General features: G+C 44.6%; 1 protein-coding gene and 1 long non-coding RNA gene across 2 annotated transcripts in view; one reads left to right on the forward strand and one right to left on the reverse strand.

The window, feature by feature from the left end:
- Positions 1–19062, forward strand: part of LOC139277521 (solute carrier family 12 member 5-like) — a 1462676-nt gene that overhangs the window by 945859 nt on the left and 497755 nt on the right. Inside the window, exon 2 of the mRNA XM_070896072.1 lies at positions 17889–17983. Coding sequence (XP_070752173.1) covers positions 17889–17983 — 95 coding nt within the window. The remainder of the gene's footprint in view (positions 1–17888; positions 17984–19062) is intronic.
- LOC139277031 (uncharacterized) lies at positions 5380–11649 on the reverse strand. The gene is made up of 3 exons (XR_011596021.1): positions 11598–11649; positions 9732–9795; positions 5380–5424 (listed from the first exon to the last, which is right to left on the reverse strand). It is a non-coding gene; the product is annotated as an uncharacterized lncRNA (long non-coding RNA).

Raw genomic sequence — 19062 nt, forward strand, 5'->3', positions numbered from 1 at the left:
GAAAAGGAAAAGAAAGTCTGTGGTGAGGTGCATGGCTGATCTGACATACCTCCTAATAGCTGGTTACTATGCGATGGTACAACCAAGGACTTAGCCTCAATGCCATGATTTTTGCCCCAAAGGAAGCTTCAATAATGGGAAGAGGAGGGAATATAAATATTTCATTGGGGGGGGGGGGGGGCGGTTACAGAAATTAAATTATGTGAAACATTTATGTATAAATTGCAAATAGAAGGTTTGTTTAAACTAGCTGTGTAACTGGTTTTGCATGGTGTACTAGAAGAGCACTGTAATATCAGTGCAGAGACACAGCTGTATTCTTCACAGGGTTCCAGGAAACAAACATAAAGATTAATTCAGGAGATGCACTTGCATTAACAATATCCAAGGACACCTTCAACTTCTGGGACTCTTTTTCCACAACACGTAATAAATCAGTACTCTGAAAAATGTATTGAACTTTCAGACCATCAAAGGGAGCTATCTGGAGAGACACAAACTGTGCAGTATATACACCCCCACCCCACCCCCACTGTCCCTTGCATAGTTAACCTGTCTGCTTCACGAATTGTCAGGACATAAGCCAATAAGCCATCGCCATCTCACCGCTGACAATCCATTGTTGTTGGTCTGGGTTCCCTTCTGTTCGTTTTGATCCTCCTTGTGGTGTAACAGGAAAGGCAATAAAATATTAATAATAGAAATACATCAATACGTCAGCCGATTTAGTCAATACCAATTCATTTAGGAGCCTTATACATACAGTTAGCAGTGAAGGTTAAAACAGCAATGGGCTCGAGCAGCTCTGTAAAGAGCAGTGCGGTGCAAATGTAAATAGGAAGCTCTTCCGATTATTAATACAATCATTTATTATGACAGAGAATCAATATGTTCCAATGTGTATCACGTACAGCATACTCCACTGTGTATTCAGGCTGACTAGGGAAGATTAAATAAGATAGTATTTAATCTGATTTATAAAACTAATTACCTATGCCAACCCGGTAACACAAAATGACAATGCTTTTCGCAGCCACACTGATTTATTAAAAACTATTGCAAGTTGAAAGGGGGATTGCCAGTAAATGCTGACTTGATTCACTCATGGCTCTAAGTTCAGTCACTGCCCCTTTACCACTGGTGAACGGGGTTTCTCTTCCAATTAGCTCATGTGCACAGTACAACTAGATCTACTGTAGAACTACCTTCCAGTGAGAGCATGTGAGACACAGATGAAGATTTTTAAAGTCGTGCAATGAAGGCCATTTCTGACTCATGCCTATTACGGGGCAGAATAGGCAATTCCAGAAATCCAGTTCAAAGCCCTGTTCAGGTGCATTCAGGTGGCAGAAATGTTTTTAAAAGGCAGTTTTCTTAAGTTATGGCGTGTATGATGACAGACACAATTAATAGTTGTGGTGGTATCTTTATGCCATTAATCACATAATCATACACATCTTTTTGCACATCTGGTAAAGTTCTTGAAAAACCCTTTAAAGGTCACAAGTGAAATGGGTTCAATCAGTTTGTGTTTAATTGAAAGTGGATTTGACTGATGCCGGTCAATGGAAAAGCAAAACAATTCCATTATAGCAAATTAAATTTTGTTTAAGATTTCAAATAAAAATGGAAAGCACGCCTGGCTGGCCTCCCACATTCTACCTTACGTAAACTTGAGATAATCCAAAACTCGGCAGCCCATGTCATAATTCACACCAAGTCCCATTAACCCATCACCCCCCTGTGCTCGCTGACCTACATTGGCTCCCAGTTAAGCAATGCCTCGATTTTAAAATTCTCATCCTTGTTTACAAATCCCTCCATAGCCTTGCCCCTCCCTATCTCTGTAACTTCAGCCTCACAACCCCCTGAAATGTCCGCAGTCCTCTAATTCTGCCCTCTTGAGCATCCCTGATTATAACTGCTCAACCATGGGGACAGGAGGGCAAGGTAAGGTCCTTTTACTCCTGCGAATATAGGACATCCCTCCTCCTCGGGACTTCTTCCACCAGGACCTCCAGTATGGCATCCAAGAATCTGTGCACCCTCTCCCTCAGCCCATGAGCCATTCTAAAATGTGCCACTGTGTGTCTGCCAGCACACTCCACACCATCAGTGGAGGAGCCCACTTAAACTGCTCCATGAAAATTGCATCTAATTAGCACTTGAATGCTAAACCTGCAGGTTTCTAGTTTAGCACCTCCAGACAAGTTCAAATTATGGTAATCAGCAATTAAGACCAAAATTGTGTGTCAAATCCAGACTTTCAAACAGGCATGCCTCATTAGCTCAGCACCCACTAACACCTGTTTTCATCCTTTGGCCATAATAACTCCCCCTATTCTGCACGTTATTAAAAATAAACCTTTGTTGAGAGAAACTCTTGAATGCGTTCCTGCTTGGGAATGTGACCCTCTGTTTGTGCCTCACAGGATGGTCAGGGCCCTCAATGCTTCATGACCCATGCTAGATAAATGTCTGAAACATTCAGCTCATTCAGCAGTAAAGTTCTAAAGATGACGCTGGAAACTATCAGTAGGTTCTTCAAAGGGACAAGTGCAGGGACACCTGACTAAACTGCGCCGACCTGCAAGATTTTGACATCCGAGATACAAGGTTTGAAACGTTGAAACTGACTATCCAATCTATTACAGTTCAAGATAAGTGACCTCCCCTTGATGGTGTCAGGTCAAAATAAATGTTGTTTTTGGAACAAATACTTGCAGGGCGTGAAAAACATGCCCGGTCTGTTTTTGCATCTTATCTCAGGTCTTAAAGATAGCAGAAGTTAGGCTTAGCATGAGCACTCCAGGTTCCCAAAAGAAAGGATCAGCTATCATGAATACCAGCATCAGTTATCACTACACTTGACAACCAAAAATGCCAAGCCAATCTATTAGCACTGGGCTTTGCGCAGAGTCAGTAGAATCAGCCAAACACAAAGATTCCTCAAACAGCGAGACGCAGAAATTTATCAATCAGATGGAAGACGATAGCCGTTGGTGGGGAGGAGATCAAGGGGAAGATAGATTTTTGATATGTCACCTGGCTGCAAAACTAGTGCTGATTTCAATGGAAATGAGATTCAGGCGGTTTCAAAAACGCGTGGCCCAGGCAGCCCGTCCATAACGGCAGTTTTATCCCCGGGTGGCAAATTGAAAATCTACTCCCAACATATAAAAGGCCCCTCCCAAAATGTAAAGGTTTTGTGACACATTTAAGAAAGGAAGAAAGACTTGTATTTCTATAGCGCCTTTCACAACCTTTGGACTTCCCAAAGCACTCTACAGCCAATGACGTACTTTTGAGGTGTAGTCACTGTTGTAATGTACGAAACACAGCAGCCAATTTGCGCACAGCAAGGTCCTACAACAGCAATGTGATGATGACCAAATAATCTGTTTTTTTGATGGTGCTTCACAATAGAAACCAGCTGCCTTGGCGTAAAATGATTTCAAATCATTTTTTTAAAATTCATATGTAAACCGTCCCTATTCCCTGATAATCCGTTGACAGCATTCTGAAGAAAATGGCTCTTTTGGAAAGAATAAAGAAAATAGCCATCACTGCAAATGCAACTCATTTTTTTCAGCCATCGGTTCAGGTAAAATACCATTCTACGATGACAGGTTTTCTTTCCACTATAATAAGTGAAAAATGTTTAACCATCCAATCTCGGAAATACAACCCTAAATCGTCTTGTTGTTTGACTTCCCTTAATCCAGGAGAACTAATCAAATGGCCAGTAAGTGATCTGACAAGATGGATAAGAAACAGCTGAAACTGGAGCTTAGTCCTTGGGTTTAGTTCTCCTTTAGGCATTGATGGAAGTTCTATCAGTGAAGAAGCTCAGTGATTCCTTGCTTGCTTCAGGCAGAAACCCTCAAACTGTAGGTTGACATCATCAATGTTTTGGTGATTTGAAATCATATTTAAATACGAACTAGGATATGGGAAACGCAGACCTCGAAATTTAAATCTTTAGCGGCAGCTGTTAAGGCCGGTTTTGAAGAAAAAATAGCGGCTGCCTCACTTCCGCCCACTTTTGGCGCAGAACGCGGCAGCCATCATATTGGGCAGGTTGGCAGCACTACCGTTGACTGCGCTCACCTCAAATATTTTAATGATCAAGTGCGTGACGTCAATCCGGTGTGCAACACCGAATTCACACACGCTGAGCAATTATGGACATTGTCACTCTTTTTACCGCCCTCTCCAAAGCATGTCCGTGCATGCTGCCGTTGCCAGTGCATAGACCCGGGAGAAAGCGGCGGAGATCTATAGATCACTGCCAACGTCTTCAATAACAATTCAGAGTATATCCCCTCCAGTGAGATGGCTCATAGTCATTGGTGCAGATACACATCAGCAGATTGAATGCCAGTACTATACACATTAGATGTCAGCATTCAACCGGAGCAGGTCAGTGATTTCTGGCACGTAATGTGTACAGGACAGCATTTGGTTACAAACAGTCCAGGTACTTGTACTGCATCTAAAGGCCTGATCCATTACTGTCCATTACTTCCCTCAAAGCCTCCCTGAAAAAGTGCAACATCCCCACTGACACCTGGGAGTCCCTGGCCAAAGAGCGCCCGAAGTGGAGGAAGTGCATCCGGGAGGGCGCTGTGCATCCGGGAGGGCGCTGAGCACCTCGAATCTCATCGCCGAGGGCATGCAGAAATCAAGCGCAGGCAGCGGAAAGAGCATGTGGCAAACATGTCCCACCCACCCTTTCCCTCAACGACTATCTGTCCCACTTCATTTTAAGAGTGGAAGCAAGTCTTCCTTGATTCCAAGGGACTGCCTATGATGATGGCTGCATCTAAAGGCCTTATCCATTACTGTCAGTCAGTTGTGTAATGCAAGACGTACACTTGTACAGCAGATTTTCAAATCTTACTAATAAGCATTTGCAGTTATATCAGTTAACTGGAAATAAAATTATATTTGGGATTTGTAAATGTTTACTGTTATAGTTACAAATGTCCTTTTTGAATATACATCCTGCCCCTCTGAAGTAACAGCTATTGTGCTTATTACATTTTCAATATTTCTGAAGGAATTTGTACATCTGCATTTACTTGTATCGATATTCAGGTGTTCAGGATATCTGGTAAACGTTTCACATCTCTTGGTCTATTCTGGGAGGAATCATGGCTCACTTATGCCAGCTCTGACATCCAGTATTGTAAACAAATCTCCCAATTCCTGTAGACCTGGATTCTTTATCTGGGTACTTTCTAGAGAGATATACTCCTAAAAATAACAATGCTTATTCACCATGTATGTATATTAAAAGAATAGATTACTTTTATTTGTATTTTAGGGAGTTGAGTCGGAAATATTGGTTGCATTCTTTAAACTATGACAGATTAGTGCATTCTTAGGCTTTGATTTATCTTGCATTCCCTCGCTGTCAACCTACAAAACAATGGGAAACATTAATAAGTTGCGATTTCCTGATATGCACAGATAGATTAAACCCGACCTTCGGCCTCCTAGTGATCTTACCACCTGAAGGAGCATGTTGTGTCATGTATCTTACATTATTATATATAACTGCATCCTAACATGCTATACATGACTGTAATAAGATATGACCTGTAACCACCAGCATACCTTACCACAAGGGGTGCACTTGCAAGAGACAGGTATATAAGGACAGGTCTCTCCACGTGCTACTCAGGAAGGGGTGCGATTGGTTTTGGGGGGACGCCCAGGAATGCGCCTTCAATAAGGCACGCAACCTTCTTTGTTCCAACAGTGTTTTGACTTTCTTTGACTCAGGTAAAAAGCTAGTTCTCACATGCGATGCGTCAGCTTATGGGGTCGGGTGCGTTTTGCAACATGTCAATAGTGCGGGCAAATTACAACCCACAGCTTATGCCTCCAGGTCACTTTCGCGGGTGGAGCGCGGGTACGGAATGGTAGAGAAGGAGGCGCTCGCGTGCGTGTACGGTGTCAAAAAGATGCACCAATACCTTTTCGGGGCCAAGTTCGCGTTAGAAACTGACCACAAGCCCCTCACGTCCCTCCTATCCGAGAGCAAGGCAATAAACGCCAACGCCTCGACGCGAATTCAACGGTGGGCACTCATGCTGGCGTCCTACGACTATACCATAAGGCACAGACCAGGCATAGACAACTGTGCCGAAGCGCTCAGCAGGCTACCCCTGGCGACCACGGAAGGGTCTGACGAACAGGACTGTGAGATAGTCATGGCAATCAATGCCTTTGAGTCCACAGGTTCGCTCATGACGGCTCGCCAAATCAGAGCCTGGACGGCCAATGACCCCACGTTATCCTTAGTAAAAAGATGTGTCCTAACCGGTGACTGGGCAGAGGCTCACGATGCCTGCCCCGAGGAATTAAAACCCTTTCACAGGCGCATGCATGAGCTATCGCTACAAGTAGACTGCCTGATGTGGGGCAGCCGAGTAGTCATGCCTCTGTGAGGCAGAGAGGCATTTGTCCGGGAGCACCCGGGGATCGTTCTCATGAAGGCCATAGCCAGATCCCACGTCTGGTGGCCTGGTATTGACTCAGACTTGGAGCTCTGTGTCCGAAGGTGCACCATTTGTGCCCAGCTCAGCAATGCCCCCAGGGAGGCTCCACTGAGCCCCTGGCCCTGGCCTACCAAACCGTGGTCGCGAGTGCACGTAGACTATGTGGGCTCATTCATGGGCAAAATGTTCCTCGTAGTTGTAGATGCATTTTTAAAGTGGATCGAATGCACCATTTTAAACTCGAGCACAACCTCCACCACTTGTGGAGAGCCTCGCAGCCATGTTTGCAACGCACGTAATCCCTGACATATTGGTCAGTGACAATGGTCCGTGCTTCACCAGCGCAGAATTCCAAGACTTTATAATAGACCACGGCATAAATCATGTCAAGACTGCACCGTTCAAGCCGGCCTCCAACGGCCAGGCGGAGAGAGCAGTGTAAATCATTAAACAAGGCATGATAAAAATCCAAGGTCCCACGCTGCAGGGTCACCTGTTGCGACTGCTGCTGGCATACAAATCTCGTCCGCACTCATTGACTGGGATCCCCCCCGTGTAACTGTTGATGAAAAGGACTTTAAAACCAAGGCTCTCATTAATCCTCCCAGACATGCACGAAATCGTTGAGGCAAAGCGCCATAAGCTGACTGAGTACCATGACAGAAATTCGAGGGGGAGATGGAATGAGATAGGGGACAAAGTGTTTGTACTAAACTATGGCAGGGGTCCCAAATGGCTTGCAGGGACAGTAACAGGCAAGGAAGGAAACAGGCTACTGGTAGTACAAATGGACAATGGCAAAAACTGCCGGAGGCATGTAGACCAAGTCAAAAGCAGATTTACCAACAACACTGCGGAACCAGAGGCAGACTACAATGTAGAACTCACACCACACCTGGTGGACAGACAGAGGGAACAACCTGAGGAAAGGGCAATCCCAACAGACAGCCCAGGCGAGTCAACAACAATCACACCAATCGAAACAGACAGCCCAGGCGAGATACCAGCAACCACACCCAAAGAAAAACAGACACCAAGGCAAACAACTGAACCACAACTCAGACGCTCCATGCGAGAGCGTAGACCACCTGAGAGACTGAACCTATAAAGACAATAAGACCTTGGGGAAGGGTGATGTCATGTATCTTACATTATTATATATAACTGTATCCTAACATGCTATACATGACTGTAATAAGATGTGACCTGTAACCACCAGCATACCTTACCACCAGGGGTACACTTGCAAGAGACAGGTATATAAGGACAGGTCTCAGGCAAGTGCAGCATTCCAGAGCTGTGAAATAAAGGTGCAGGTCCAGAGTGATCTTAACTTCACTACATGCCTCGTGTGAATCTGTACTGAGGGGACAGGACTTTACACGTTGCACGGGAGATTCTGTGCCGTGCTCATTTAAACCAGCCGGCAGCACCAAAACAATGGGGCTGCCTGCGTTTTTTTTACAGGCAGTCATTAACCTCGGCTCACAGTGGCACCACCCGTAAATGGACTTACTCAAATTTCTAGGCCACAATCTATTAATATAGTACAGTATATAGTTCTGTGTCAACTTTTCCCACTTTGAAATTTTCCTGCCACTTCAACCCACGTTGTTGCTGTGCGAATAGCACATCCAGCTGCCTTTATTCTATTCTGTAGGTGTTGCATTCAAAAAACTTGTACACAATACTTGAGGCCATAATAGACAACCAACCTATCTGAGAGGCCAATAAAATGCCATCCAATATTCTGTGCAAGCTTTATGAATGCTCAGCCGACACCTCTGCCCTTCTGAGTGGAACATGGCCAGATTGGGATTGAGAGTAGCAGTGGCATCAGCAGCAGGGTGACACTGGAAGGCACAGCACCACCGAGACTGAGATTGGGAATGGCAGCTGGCAAAACAGTGGAATCCATTGGAACTAATCGGAATAGAGACAAACAAGAAATGGTGCTAGCCTGTGAGCTTCATAATGAGCAGCACCCCCATAGAGTGGTCTGATGCCGCTTTTGGTAGCAGTAAACCAAATGAGGAAATATTGGGCCTTTACTCTCGAATATGAAAGGCAAAGTGGCAAAGACTTCAAACTGTCAGTACGGTAAATGGCAGGCACATCAGCATGGGGAGGGCGAGCAGGGAATCCAACAAGTAGCTGCTACAGATAGCGCACAATATGAAGGTTAGAACTCCTATAAACTGAGAGCCCAGAAACTCAGCCAATTTTCTAAATTAGAAGCAAAGCATCAGGCCAACAGGCTGATTTTCAGCAGAAACCAGGTTTAGATCAACAATCATACATGATAACCATCCTAATTTTCAATTGTGTAGCTGGTGATTAATTTTAAAATGAATCCACTCATCCATCTTGCATTTCTTCCTCCGTATCTTTTAAACCTGGAGCTGTTCAGAAAGATACTGTAGCAAGTAATAGTGCACTCAAAGTACATTTGCAATGTTCCTTAAAAAACATAATCATTGAATAAGATGTTATCAACTTTGGAGGACGAAAATGTTTCACCCTCAGCGTTGCTACATTTAACACTGTTTATATGAGGCAGGGTGTACACATTGCGTCTCAAATCCTTAGCTTTTATCCAGATCTTTTCATATTCGGTTGCGCTGTATCACACACCAGAGACAAAATGATTACTAGTGACATTTCTGCGCCACCCTTCATAGTAAGACATTGTCACTGTGAGCTCAGCACTTACGCAGATTCTTGCCCGAGGAGGCTGAAATTATATAAGAATCCCAGATTCACAAAAGAACTTTGATCGTTGTTGGTTCAAGACCCCAAATCTCAAAATGTCTGAAGAGATGCTGAATTTTATGTGTATTTATCCTACTCACTATTCTGAGACCAGAATAAGCCAGATCCGAATGTATTGGAAATGATACTGACTGCGACAATTTCTGTCGACTTCAACACAGTGAACGTGACCAGAGATCGGTCACGTAATTGGAAAATACCTCATTGTTAGATCATTAAGCTCTTTCAGCGAGGTACAGATTAGATGGTTCATGAAATGAAAAAGTACATAGCTGTTTGCAATTAGCATTAACGCAGTAAAAGAACATAAAGGCATATAAAGTAAACTGAAACAAACAAAACCAGCATTTGGGACAACATGAATTTGACACAAGTACATGGCAAAAAGCTACCCTGATGCCAAAGAAATTCACACACAACAAACATCTCATAAACTGAGGGCACGGTTACCATTGATCTCAAGGTCATCAGTTATGTCCCTGTGATGCATCTTATCAGCATGAGAACGCATATCCTAGAGTAAAAGAACACGCTTTGTTAAAATATTGTTAGCATTGCATTGTGAATGATTGTGTATACAGACAGGGTCATCAATGTATCAACAGGACATCTGGGGGCTGAAATTGCCTCTTTCTTTAAGGCCTCTTCACACCGGAAATCAGCGGCCACGCTATGGAGTTCAATGGCCGCTGACTTTCCGTGTAATGGCCGCCATTATCAAAATTCCGCTTCTGCGGTATCCCGGCGGTGACCCGCTCCTCCGGCCCCCCCTTCCCCCGCTCCACTGCTGATGATCTGTCCTAAAGTGCGTCATCACAGTGCACACCGCCGATGTTCCACCCCGACGGCAAAATTCCGCCGAGTAAATCTTCCTTCCACTGGGCGGTGCCGAAAGCTGCTTTTTCCCAATGGTGCAGTAAGGATCTGCCCTTCTGCAATGGCGGTGCTGTGCCCATGAAAGGGGGGGGGGGGAAGCACTGCAGTTACCGCCATGTTTTTTTTGTTGGCCGACTACCCTGTCAGGCCGACAATTGTGCCCTCGGATTCAGCCGGGTCGCCAACGGGCAGCCTGGCACCCTCTTTAAGTGAAGGGGAGAGCTGTGGTGACGCGGTGCCATGATGACATCATCAGCGCTATGCTGATGACCAACAGCGGCGGTCGCTACCCATGCCCCCCAACTTCCGCCCCTCTCGTGTACCCACCGCCACACTTCCGCCCCCATTATGAGCCACTTCCGGTCCACCTGGAAAAAAAGCCAAAGATCGAAATTTTGCTCAAGAGGTGACCTCAACCACTGCGGCGGTAAAAACAGTTGGAACGGGGTGCATGCGCCACGTTTCCAGCGGTGGGCAATTTAGGCCCTCTAAAATTTACACTTGGCCATATTCAACCATGGGATTTTGGGGTTTTACTTTTCCATACAATACAGGGTGCTCAAAAGGGATGTCCGAGCATCTGGTGTATTTACAGGGTGCGATGTGTCAAGCTTCACTCTGTGAACTGAGAGCGTGTTGGTTGCTTCTCCTGCAAGTCCATCCCTCTCCATCATTTATTCCATCTTCAATACATTCAGTGCAAAATAAGGGGGCAAAATTGCCCCTTTTTGAGAGGCCCGTCAGCACCTCCAGGGGGCGCAGGGTGTGGTGGCACTATGATGTCCGTGCTGTACACGGCCACCCCTCAGCACCGTGTGCCGACCCCTTTCTGCCCCGCGGGGGAAATTGCCCTGCGGGTCGCGAAGCTGGCCGACATCCGCTTGTGGGGCAGAAGTTTAAGGAGAGATCGCCAGCACCCCACGCAGCCATCTTAGTTCTTGGCTCAGCTCACCTAACTGTTTTTTTCCATGGTCCGGGCCACCATCGTGCAGCCCAGCACTCTGTTTTGGATGCCCGGTACCATGTTGCCCTTTGGTTCAGTGGAGGTCATCAGAGGCCTTGCAGAGTGCGCAGTGGAGGGGAGGGGGATTGAAACGCATCAGTGCACGCTGCACAACTTGCTCCATTAGCGCCATTGGAACCGCCCCGAAAGGAAGTTCCACTTCCTTTGAGGGGCAGTAAGCCCAGTTCAGCAGCCAGGACTGCGCCGGGCGCAGGAAGTTTTGCCCCAGGCGGATTATTGTCTCCTAAGTTTCTAAATGTAATGGGCTAGAAATTGCAGTTGGAGGCGCACCTCTGGAGTACACCTCCGAACTGCGAAACTTTTACAAACGTAACTCCAGATTCCCAGGCTGTGTGGACTTCCAGTTTCGGACCTCCAAGCGTACAGTAGCGTAAAGAACCATGGATCCCAAGGGTGAGAGGGATTCAGAAGCATACCTGGGATCACAGCGGGAGTCCGGGGGAGGTCTAGAAAGGCCCAACGTCGGAGGAGGAGCGGCAGTTTGAGCAGTGGGAGTCTGGGGGAGGCCTATAAAGGCCAACCGGTGCAGCTGCAGCAGGGAGGCAAAAAAGAAGTAGAAAGAAATCGAAAGGTGATGTCACAGCCAAGGGTCTAAGTGATTGGTAAGTAGTTTTTCCTTTTTCTTTTTCTTTTCTTTATCAGAAAGTCATGGCAGGAGAGCTCGGACATGTGTTATGCTCCTCCTGTCATATGTGAGAAGTCAGGGATGCTTCCAGTGTCCCTGACGACGACATGTGCGGGAGGTGCATCTGCCTGCAGCTCCTGACAGACCGCATTGCGGCACTGGAGCTGCGGGTGGATATACTCTGGAGCATCCACGATGCTGAGAATGACGTGAATAGCACGTTTAGTGAGTTGATCTTACCGCAGGTAAAGGGTACACAGCCAGATAGGGAATGGGTGACCAACAGGAAGAGTAGTGGAAGGAAGGTAGTGCAGGGGTCCCCTGCTGTCATTCCCCTGCAAAACAGATACACCGCTTTGGGTACTGTTGGGGGGATGACTCATCAGGGGAAGGAGCAGCAACAGCCAAGTTCATGACACCATGGGTGGCTCTGCTGAGCAGGAGGGCAAGAAAAAGAGTGGGAGAGCTATAATGACAGGGGATTCAATTATACGGGGAAAAGATAGACATTTCTGCGGCCGAACTGAGACTCCAGGATGATATGTTGCCTCCCTGGTGCAAGGGCCAAGGATGTCTTGGAGCGGGTGCAGGGCATTCTGAAAAGGGAGGGTGAACAGCCAGTTGTCGTGGTGCATATAGGTACCAACGATATAGGTAAAAAACGGGATGAGGACCTACAAGACGAATTTAGGGAGCTAGGAGCTAAATTAAAAAGTGGGACCTCAAAAGTAATAATCTCAGGATTGCTACCAGTGCCACATGCTAGTCAGAGTAGGAAGTGCAGGATAGCTCATATGAATACGTGGCTTGAAGAGTGGTGCAGAAGGGAGGGATTCAAATTCCTGGGACATTGGAACCGGTTTTGGGGGAGGTGGGACCATGACAAACCGAACTGTCTGTACCTTCGCAGGACCAGAACTAATGTCCCAGGGGGAGTGTTTGCTAGTGCTGTTGGGGAGGAGTTAAACTAATATGGCAGGGGGATGGGAACCTATGCAGAGATACACAGGTAAGTAGAATGGGGGCAGAAGCAAAAGATTGAAAAAAGAAAATTAAAAGTGGAGGGCAGAGAAAACTAAGGCAAAAAGCAAAAAGGGCCACATTACAGCAAAATTCTAAAGGGGCAAAGTGTGTTAGAAAGACAAGCCTGAAGGCTCTGTGCCTCAATGCAAGTAGTATTCGGAATAAGGTGGACGAATTAACTGCGCAGATAGCAGTTAACGGGTATGATGTAATTAGCATCACGGAGACATGGCTCCAGGGTGACCAAGGCTGGGAACTCAACATCCAGGGGTATTCAACATTTAGGAAGGATAGACAGAAAGGAAAAGGAGGCGGGGTGGCATTGCTGGTTAAAGAGGAAATTAATGCAATAGTAAGAAAGGACATTAGCTTGGATGATGTGGAATCGGTATGGGTGGAGCTACGGAATACCAAAGGGCAGAAAACGCTAGTGGGAGTTGTGTATAGACCATCAAACAGTAGTAGTGAGGTTGGGGACAGCATCAAACAAGAAATTAGGGATGCATGCAATAAAGGTACAGCAGTTATCATGGGTGACTTTAATCTACATATTGATTGGGCTAACCAAACTGGTAGCAATGCAGTGGAGGAGGATTTCCTGGAGTGTATTAGGGATGGTTATCTAGACCAATATGTCAGGGAATCAACTAGGGAGCTTGCCATCCTAGACTGGGTGATGTCTAATGAGAAAGGACTAATTAGCAATCTTGTTGTGCGAGGCCCCTTGGGGAAGAGTGATCATAACATGGTAGAATTAAGATGGAGAGTGACGCAGTTAATTCAGAAACTAGGGTCCTGAACTTAAGGAAAGGTAACTTCAATGGTTTGTGGTGTGAATTGGCTAGAATAGACTGGCAAATTATACTTAAAGGGTTGACGGTGGATAGGCAATGGCAAACATTTAAAAATCACATGGATGAACTTCAGCAATCGTACATTCCTGTCTGGAGTAAAAATAAAACAGGGAAGGTGGCTCAACCGTGGCTAACAAGGGAAATTAAGGATAGTGTTAAATCCAAGGAAGAGGCATATAAATTGGCCAGAAAAAGCAACAAACCTGAGGACTGGGAGAAATTTAGAATTCAGCAGAGGAAGACAAAGGGTTTAATTAAGAGGGGGAAAATAGAGTTCGAGAAGAAGCTTGCCGGGAACATAAAAACTGACTGCAAAAGCTTCTATAGATATGTGAAGAGAAAAAGATTAGTGAAGACAAACATAGATCCCTTGCAGTCGGATTCAGGTGAATTTATAACGGGGAACAAAGAAATGGCAGTCCAATTGAACAAATATTTTGGTTCTGTCTTCACGAAGGAAGACACAACTAACTTTCCAGAAGTACTAGGGGACCTAGTGAGAAGGAGGAACTGAAGGATATCCTTATTAGGCGGGAAATTGTGTTAGGGAAATTGATGGGATTGAAGGCCGATAAATCCTCGGGGCCTGATAGTCTGCATCCCAGAGTACTTAAGGAAGTAGCCCTAGAAATAGTGGATGCATTGTGATCATTTTCCAACAGTCTGTCGACTCTGGATCAGTTCCTATGGACTGGAGGGTAGCTGATGTCGCACCACTTTTTAATAAGGGAGGGAGAGAGAAAGCAGGTAATTGTAGATCGGCTAGCCTGACATCAGTAGTGGGGAAAATATTGGAATCAATTATTAAGGATGAAATAGCAGCGCATTTGGAAAGCAGTGACAGGATCGGTCCAAGTCAGCATGGATTTATGAAGTAGAAATCATGCTTGACAAATCTTCTGGAATTTTTTGAAGATGTAACTAGTAGAGTGGACAAGGGAGAACCAGTGGATGTGGTGTATTTGGACTTTCAAAAGGCTTTTGACAAGGTCCCACATAAGAGATTGGTGTGCAAAATCAAAGCACATGGTATTGGGGGTAATATACTGACGTGGATAGAGAACTGGTTGGCAGACAGGAAGCAGAGAGTCGGGATAAATGGGTCCTTTTCAGAATGGCAGGCAGTGACTAGTGGAGTGCCGCAGGGCTCAGTGATGGGACCCCAGCTCTTTACAATATACATCAATGATTTAGATGAAGGAATGGAGTGTAATATCTCCAAGTTTGCAGATGACGCTAACTGTGTGGCGATGTGAGCTGTGAGGGGGACGCTAAGAGGCTGCAGGGTGACTTGGACAGGATAGGCGAGTGGGCAAATACATGGCAGATGCCGTATAATGTGGATAAATGTGAGATTATCCACTTTGGGGGCAAAAACGCGAAGACCGAATATTATTTGAATGACGGCAGATTAGGAAAAGAGGAGGTGCAACGAGACCTGGGTGTCATTGTTCATCAGTCATTGAAAGTTGGCATACAGGTGCAGCAGGCGGTGAAGAAGGCAAATGGTATGTTGGCCTTCATAGCTAGGGGATTTGAGTATAGGAGTAGGGAGGTCTTACTGCAGTTGTACAGGGCCTTGGTGAGGCATCACCTGGAATATTGTGTTCAGTTTTGGTCTCCTAATCTGAGGAAGGATGTTCTTGCTATTGAGGGAGTGCAGTGAAGGTTCACCAGACTGATTCCTGAAATGGCTGGACTGACATATGAGGAGAGACTGGATCAACTGGGCCTTTATACATTGGAGTTTAGAAGGATGAGAGTGGATCTCATAGAAACATATAATATTCTGACGGGACTGGACAGGGTAGATGCGGGTAGAATGTTCCCGATGTTGGTGAAGTCCAGAACCAGGGGACACAGTCTTAGGATAAGGGGTAGGCCATTTAGGACTGAGATAAGGAGAAACTTCTTCACTCAGAGAGTTGTTAACCTGTGGAATTCCTTGCCGCAGAGAGTTGTTGATGCCAGTTCATTGGATATATTCAAGAGGGAGTTAGATATGGCCCTTATGGCTAAGGCGTTCAAGGGGTATGGAGAGAAAGCAGGAAAGGGGTACTGAGGGAATGATCAGCAATGATCTTATTGAATGGTGGTGCAGGCTCGAAGGGCTGAATGGCCTACTGCTGCACCTATTTTCTATGTTTCTATGGGCCCGTTCCTTCAATTACAAAGGAGGCTTCCATTGCACCCATTTACGAAGGGAATCCCCTAATGACATGCAATGGAATCCCCAAATAATTATAAAATGCACATATTTTTAATAAATATAAATGTACTGAATTTCAATTTTATTCATAAAATTTAATTTTTTGGTAAATAATTTTAAACATCTTAATCCGGGCCAATATTTGCATAAATTAATTAAGTGTATGTGCATCATTTTTGATTTAAAAATGTTTAATTTAAGGCTTATACATATCCTTATGCTGATGAAAGCAGGCCCTCTGCCTGCTTTTACCAGCCATAAGAGTTTTGTGGATAATTGTTGGACAGTTTTTGGGCAAATAGCCCATCTCTACACTAGCAATACTGATTTTCCATGTGGTTCGGATGATCCATCAAGGAGTACCTTGACAGATCGCAAGCTCTGGATTTCACGCAAACGCAAGCACATATGGAAACGCAGAATTTGAGGGGACGTTCAAATAGATTACAACGCCATACTCTGAGAGTACGCCTTCACGGAGACCGCAATTTCCGGGCTAATGATGTTGTTGCAGAGTGTATAAAACAGTCTTAATATAAGACACACTCTTCTGTTACATTGCTGTTTGTAATGGGGTTGAATTTTTCACTTTTAACATATTCATTCGATTGATAGACCTTATATGATTTAATCCTCATAGTTTTGAAAAAATACTAGCTGTGCTATGAGTTAGCACATGCATGTCCTGTACCTGCTGATAACTCATAGAAAAGGACACCAAAGAACACTCCCAAATATATTTTTTTTACCACATGCTATAATTTTTATACGGAAAATGCAGAATGGTTGGGATTATGGACATATCAAATACTTGCCTTCAGCGTACATCAGGTTCACCACAGCGAGCCAAACCTCTGAGGCCATGTTGGGCGAGCAGTCAGACAGCTTGGCAACAAGTGTTGATTTCGGGATGGTGGTGGAGAAGTGAGGCTGGGCATCAGCATATGTGGACAGTGCTCATTGGACAGTCGGATTGGGCAACTTTTTCAGGAATGAGCTCATTAAGTTTCTGGGTAGAAAAGTAACAAGAGGTTCAGCAGCGTAGTTGCAGGTGCATTAGCTCTTCTGTGGGGCATCGGGTGTCGTGCATCTCACAGAAGACACTGGGAATCAAATATTGTCATACTTTCCTGCAACCATATTTAAAAAGAGAACATTCTAATGCTTATTTAATAAATGGGGGCTGAAATTGTTTTTTGTCAGTAGTTTGAAATGAACCATAGGAAATCGACAGCCTGTTTTGCCCCATGCTTAGAGTTGTTAACCTGTGGAATTCCTTGCCGCAGAGAGTTGTTGATGCCAATTCATTGGATATATTCAAGAGGGAGTTAGATATGGCCCTTATGGCTAAGGGGATCAAGGGGTATGGCGAGAAAGCAGGAAAGGGGTACTGAGGAAATGATCAGCCATGATCTTATTGAATGATGGTGTAGGCTCGAAGGGCCAAATGGCCTACTCCTGCACCTATTTTCTATGTTTTGATGTTTCTCTGGGCCCTATCCTTCAATTACAAAGGAGGTTTCCACAGCACCCCTTGTGAAGCATCTTAGAATGCTTTCCTATGTTAAAGGCTAATTGACTGTTATGGTTATAGATGTTGTGAAAAGTGGTTTATAGCATTTTCACTATTCCAATCATTGTTATGTAAAGCAGATTTTGGATAACTTAGGTGGCTGAACTACTCTGTCTAGTTTTCTGTGCTTTCAATAAACTGTTCGTTTTCAAATACTTCAGATTTCAAAATGGTACCATGTGGCAAGATATATTACCTTCAAAAAATGCTTGCTACTGCAACTGCAAACAAAATGATGCCAAATGATGCCTTTGGTAGTGAGTGAATGAGTGCCTTCATACAAATGGCATGCACTTCTCTTAGACTCATGTTTATGCATTTGCACAGTGCAGATTGGGTGTTTCTACATGCGAAAGCTCTTTTTCTTTCTAACCTCCTGAACACATTCTTATACGTGCTTCTCTTTTGTTTGTGTTATTGCAGGAGATGGAAACCCCAAGGAGAGCAGTCCCTTCATTAACAGTACGGAAGTTGAAAAAGGAAAAGAGTATGATGGGAAAAATATGGCTCTTTTTGAGGTACAGTATGGCAATTTACAGCAAACACCAACTTCCATCAATTTAGCTGAGAGAATCGAACACTAATTTGAATTATGTTTTTGTCTTAGTGAGTGACAAATTAAGATTCTTAATAATGCAATGTAGTCAGCCATCTGCCACCTTATTCTTGGCCATCATTCAGGGAGTGTTGCAAACAGTTACATGTGTCTATGTATTGGAACATAATAGTTCAAAGTTCAGATCCTGTTCATGTACTGGCTTTGTTCAAGGTCAAGGGACAAAACAACTTTGCCCTCGTCATCTTCCGTCATCCGACAACATTATGTTAGTTGAGTGACTATCCCTGAACATTTGTGATAATTGGCATATGAAATAGAATTTGCTCATCAGCTGATTCAATGCAAATATTGACACAGTTTTTGGCTTGGATGGTAAAATTTGTCCCCATGGATTATAGAAGTATCCTATAATGTTTTATAAAGAGTGAAGCCTTTGCAATTGACCCTCAGTCCCTTCTGTAATCCATAGTCTGATACTTTACCAGCTGAAGTTAAATTCAGTACAAGCTGAAAATTATCTTTCTGCCATGCTAAATAACACAAAAGTGGACAATAATTTCTGTAGTATGACATTAGAACACAGCAGTCTGTTCTTTTGCCTTGTCTAAATATGGATATATTGGGCCAGATTATACTGGAAGCCTAATGATGTGCTAACTATGCAGATCAGCAATAATGCGCAAATTGGCCAGCGAATTCAGGGGGATTGAGATATAGCATGAGTTACGATTCTCGAGAACTTGCTGGTCCATTTACATCAATCCACTGTTTGCCTCACACAAACTTCATCTTGCCCTTAGCTTCCCTGTTATTTTTAAGAACTTGCTGGATTTGAACGTTAATTGCCCATTAAACGTGTCACAGAAATTCAGGGAAAAAATGTTTTGAGCTGAAGGTTGCAGGAAACATCTAACTAATTCCAGCAAATTCCGGCTGATTAACCAAGAATTTACTGGAGCAGGGCATCTCATGGTGCGTGCCCTGTTAGACTTTTCCCTTCACCCTTCAACTCAAAACATGTTTTGCGCTGTAACTTGC

This window comes from Pristiophorus japonicus, chromosome 12 (assembly GCF_044704955.1).
Source record: "Pristiophorus japonicus isolate sPriJap1 chromosome 12, sPriJap1.hap1, whole genome shotgun sequence".
Classification (NCBI taxonomy): domain Eukaryota; kingdom Metazoa; phylum Chordata; class Chondrichthyes; family Pristiophoridae; genus Pristiophorus; species Pristiophorus japonicus.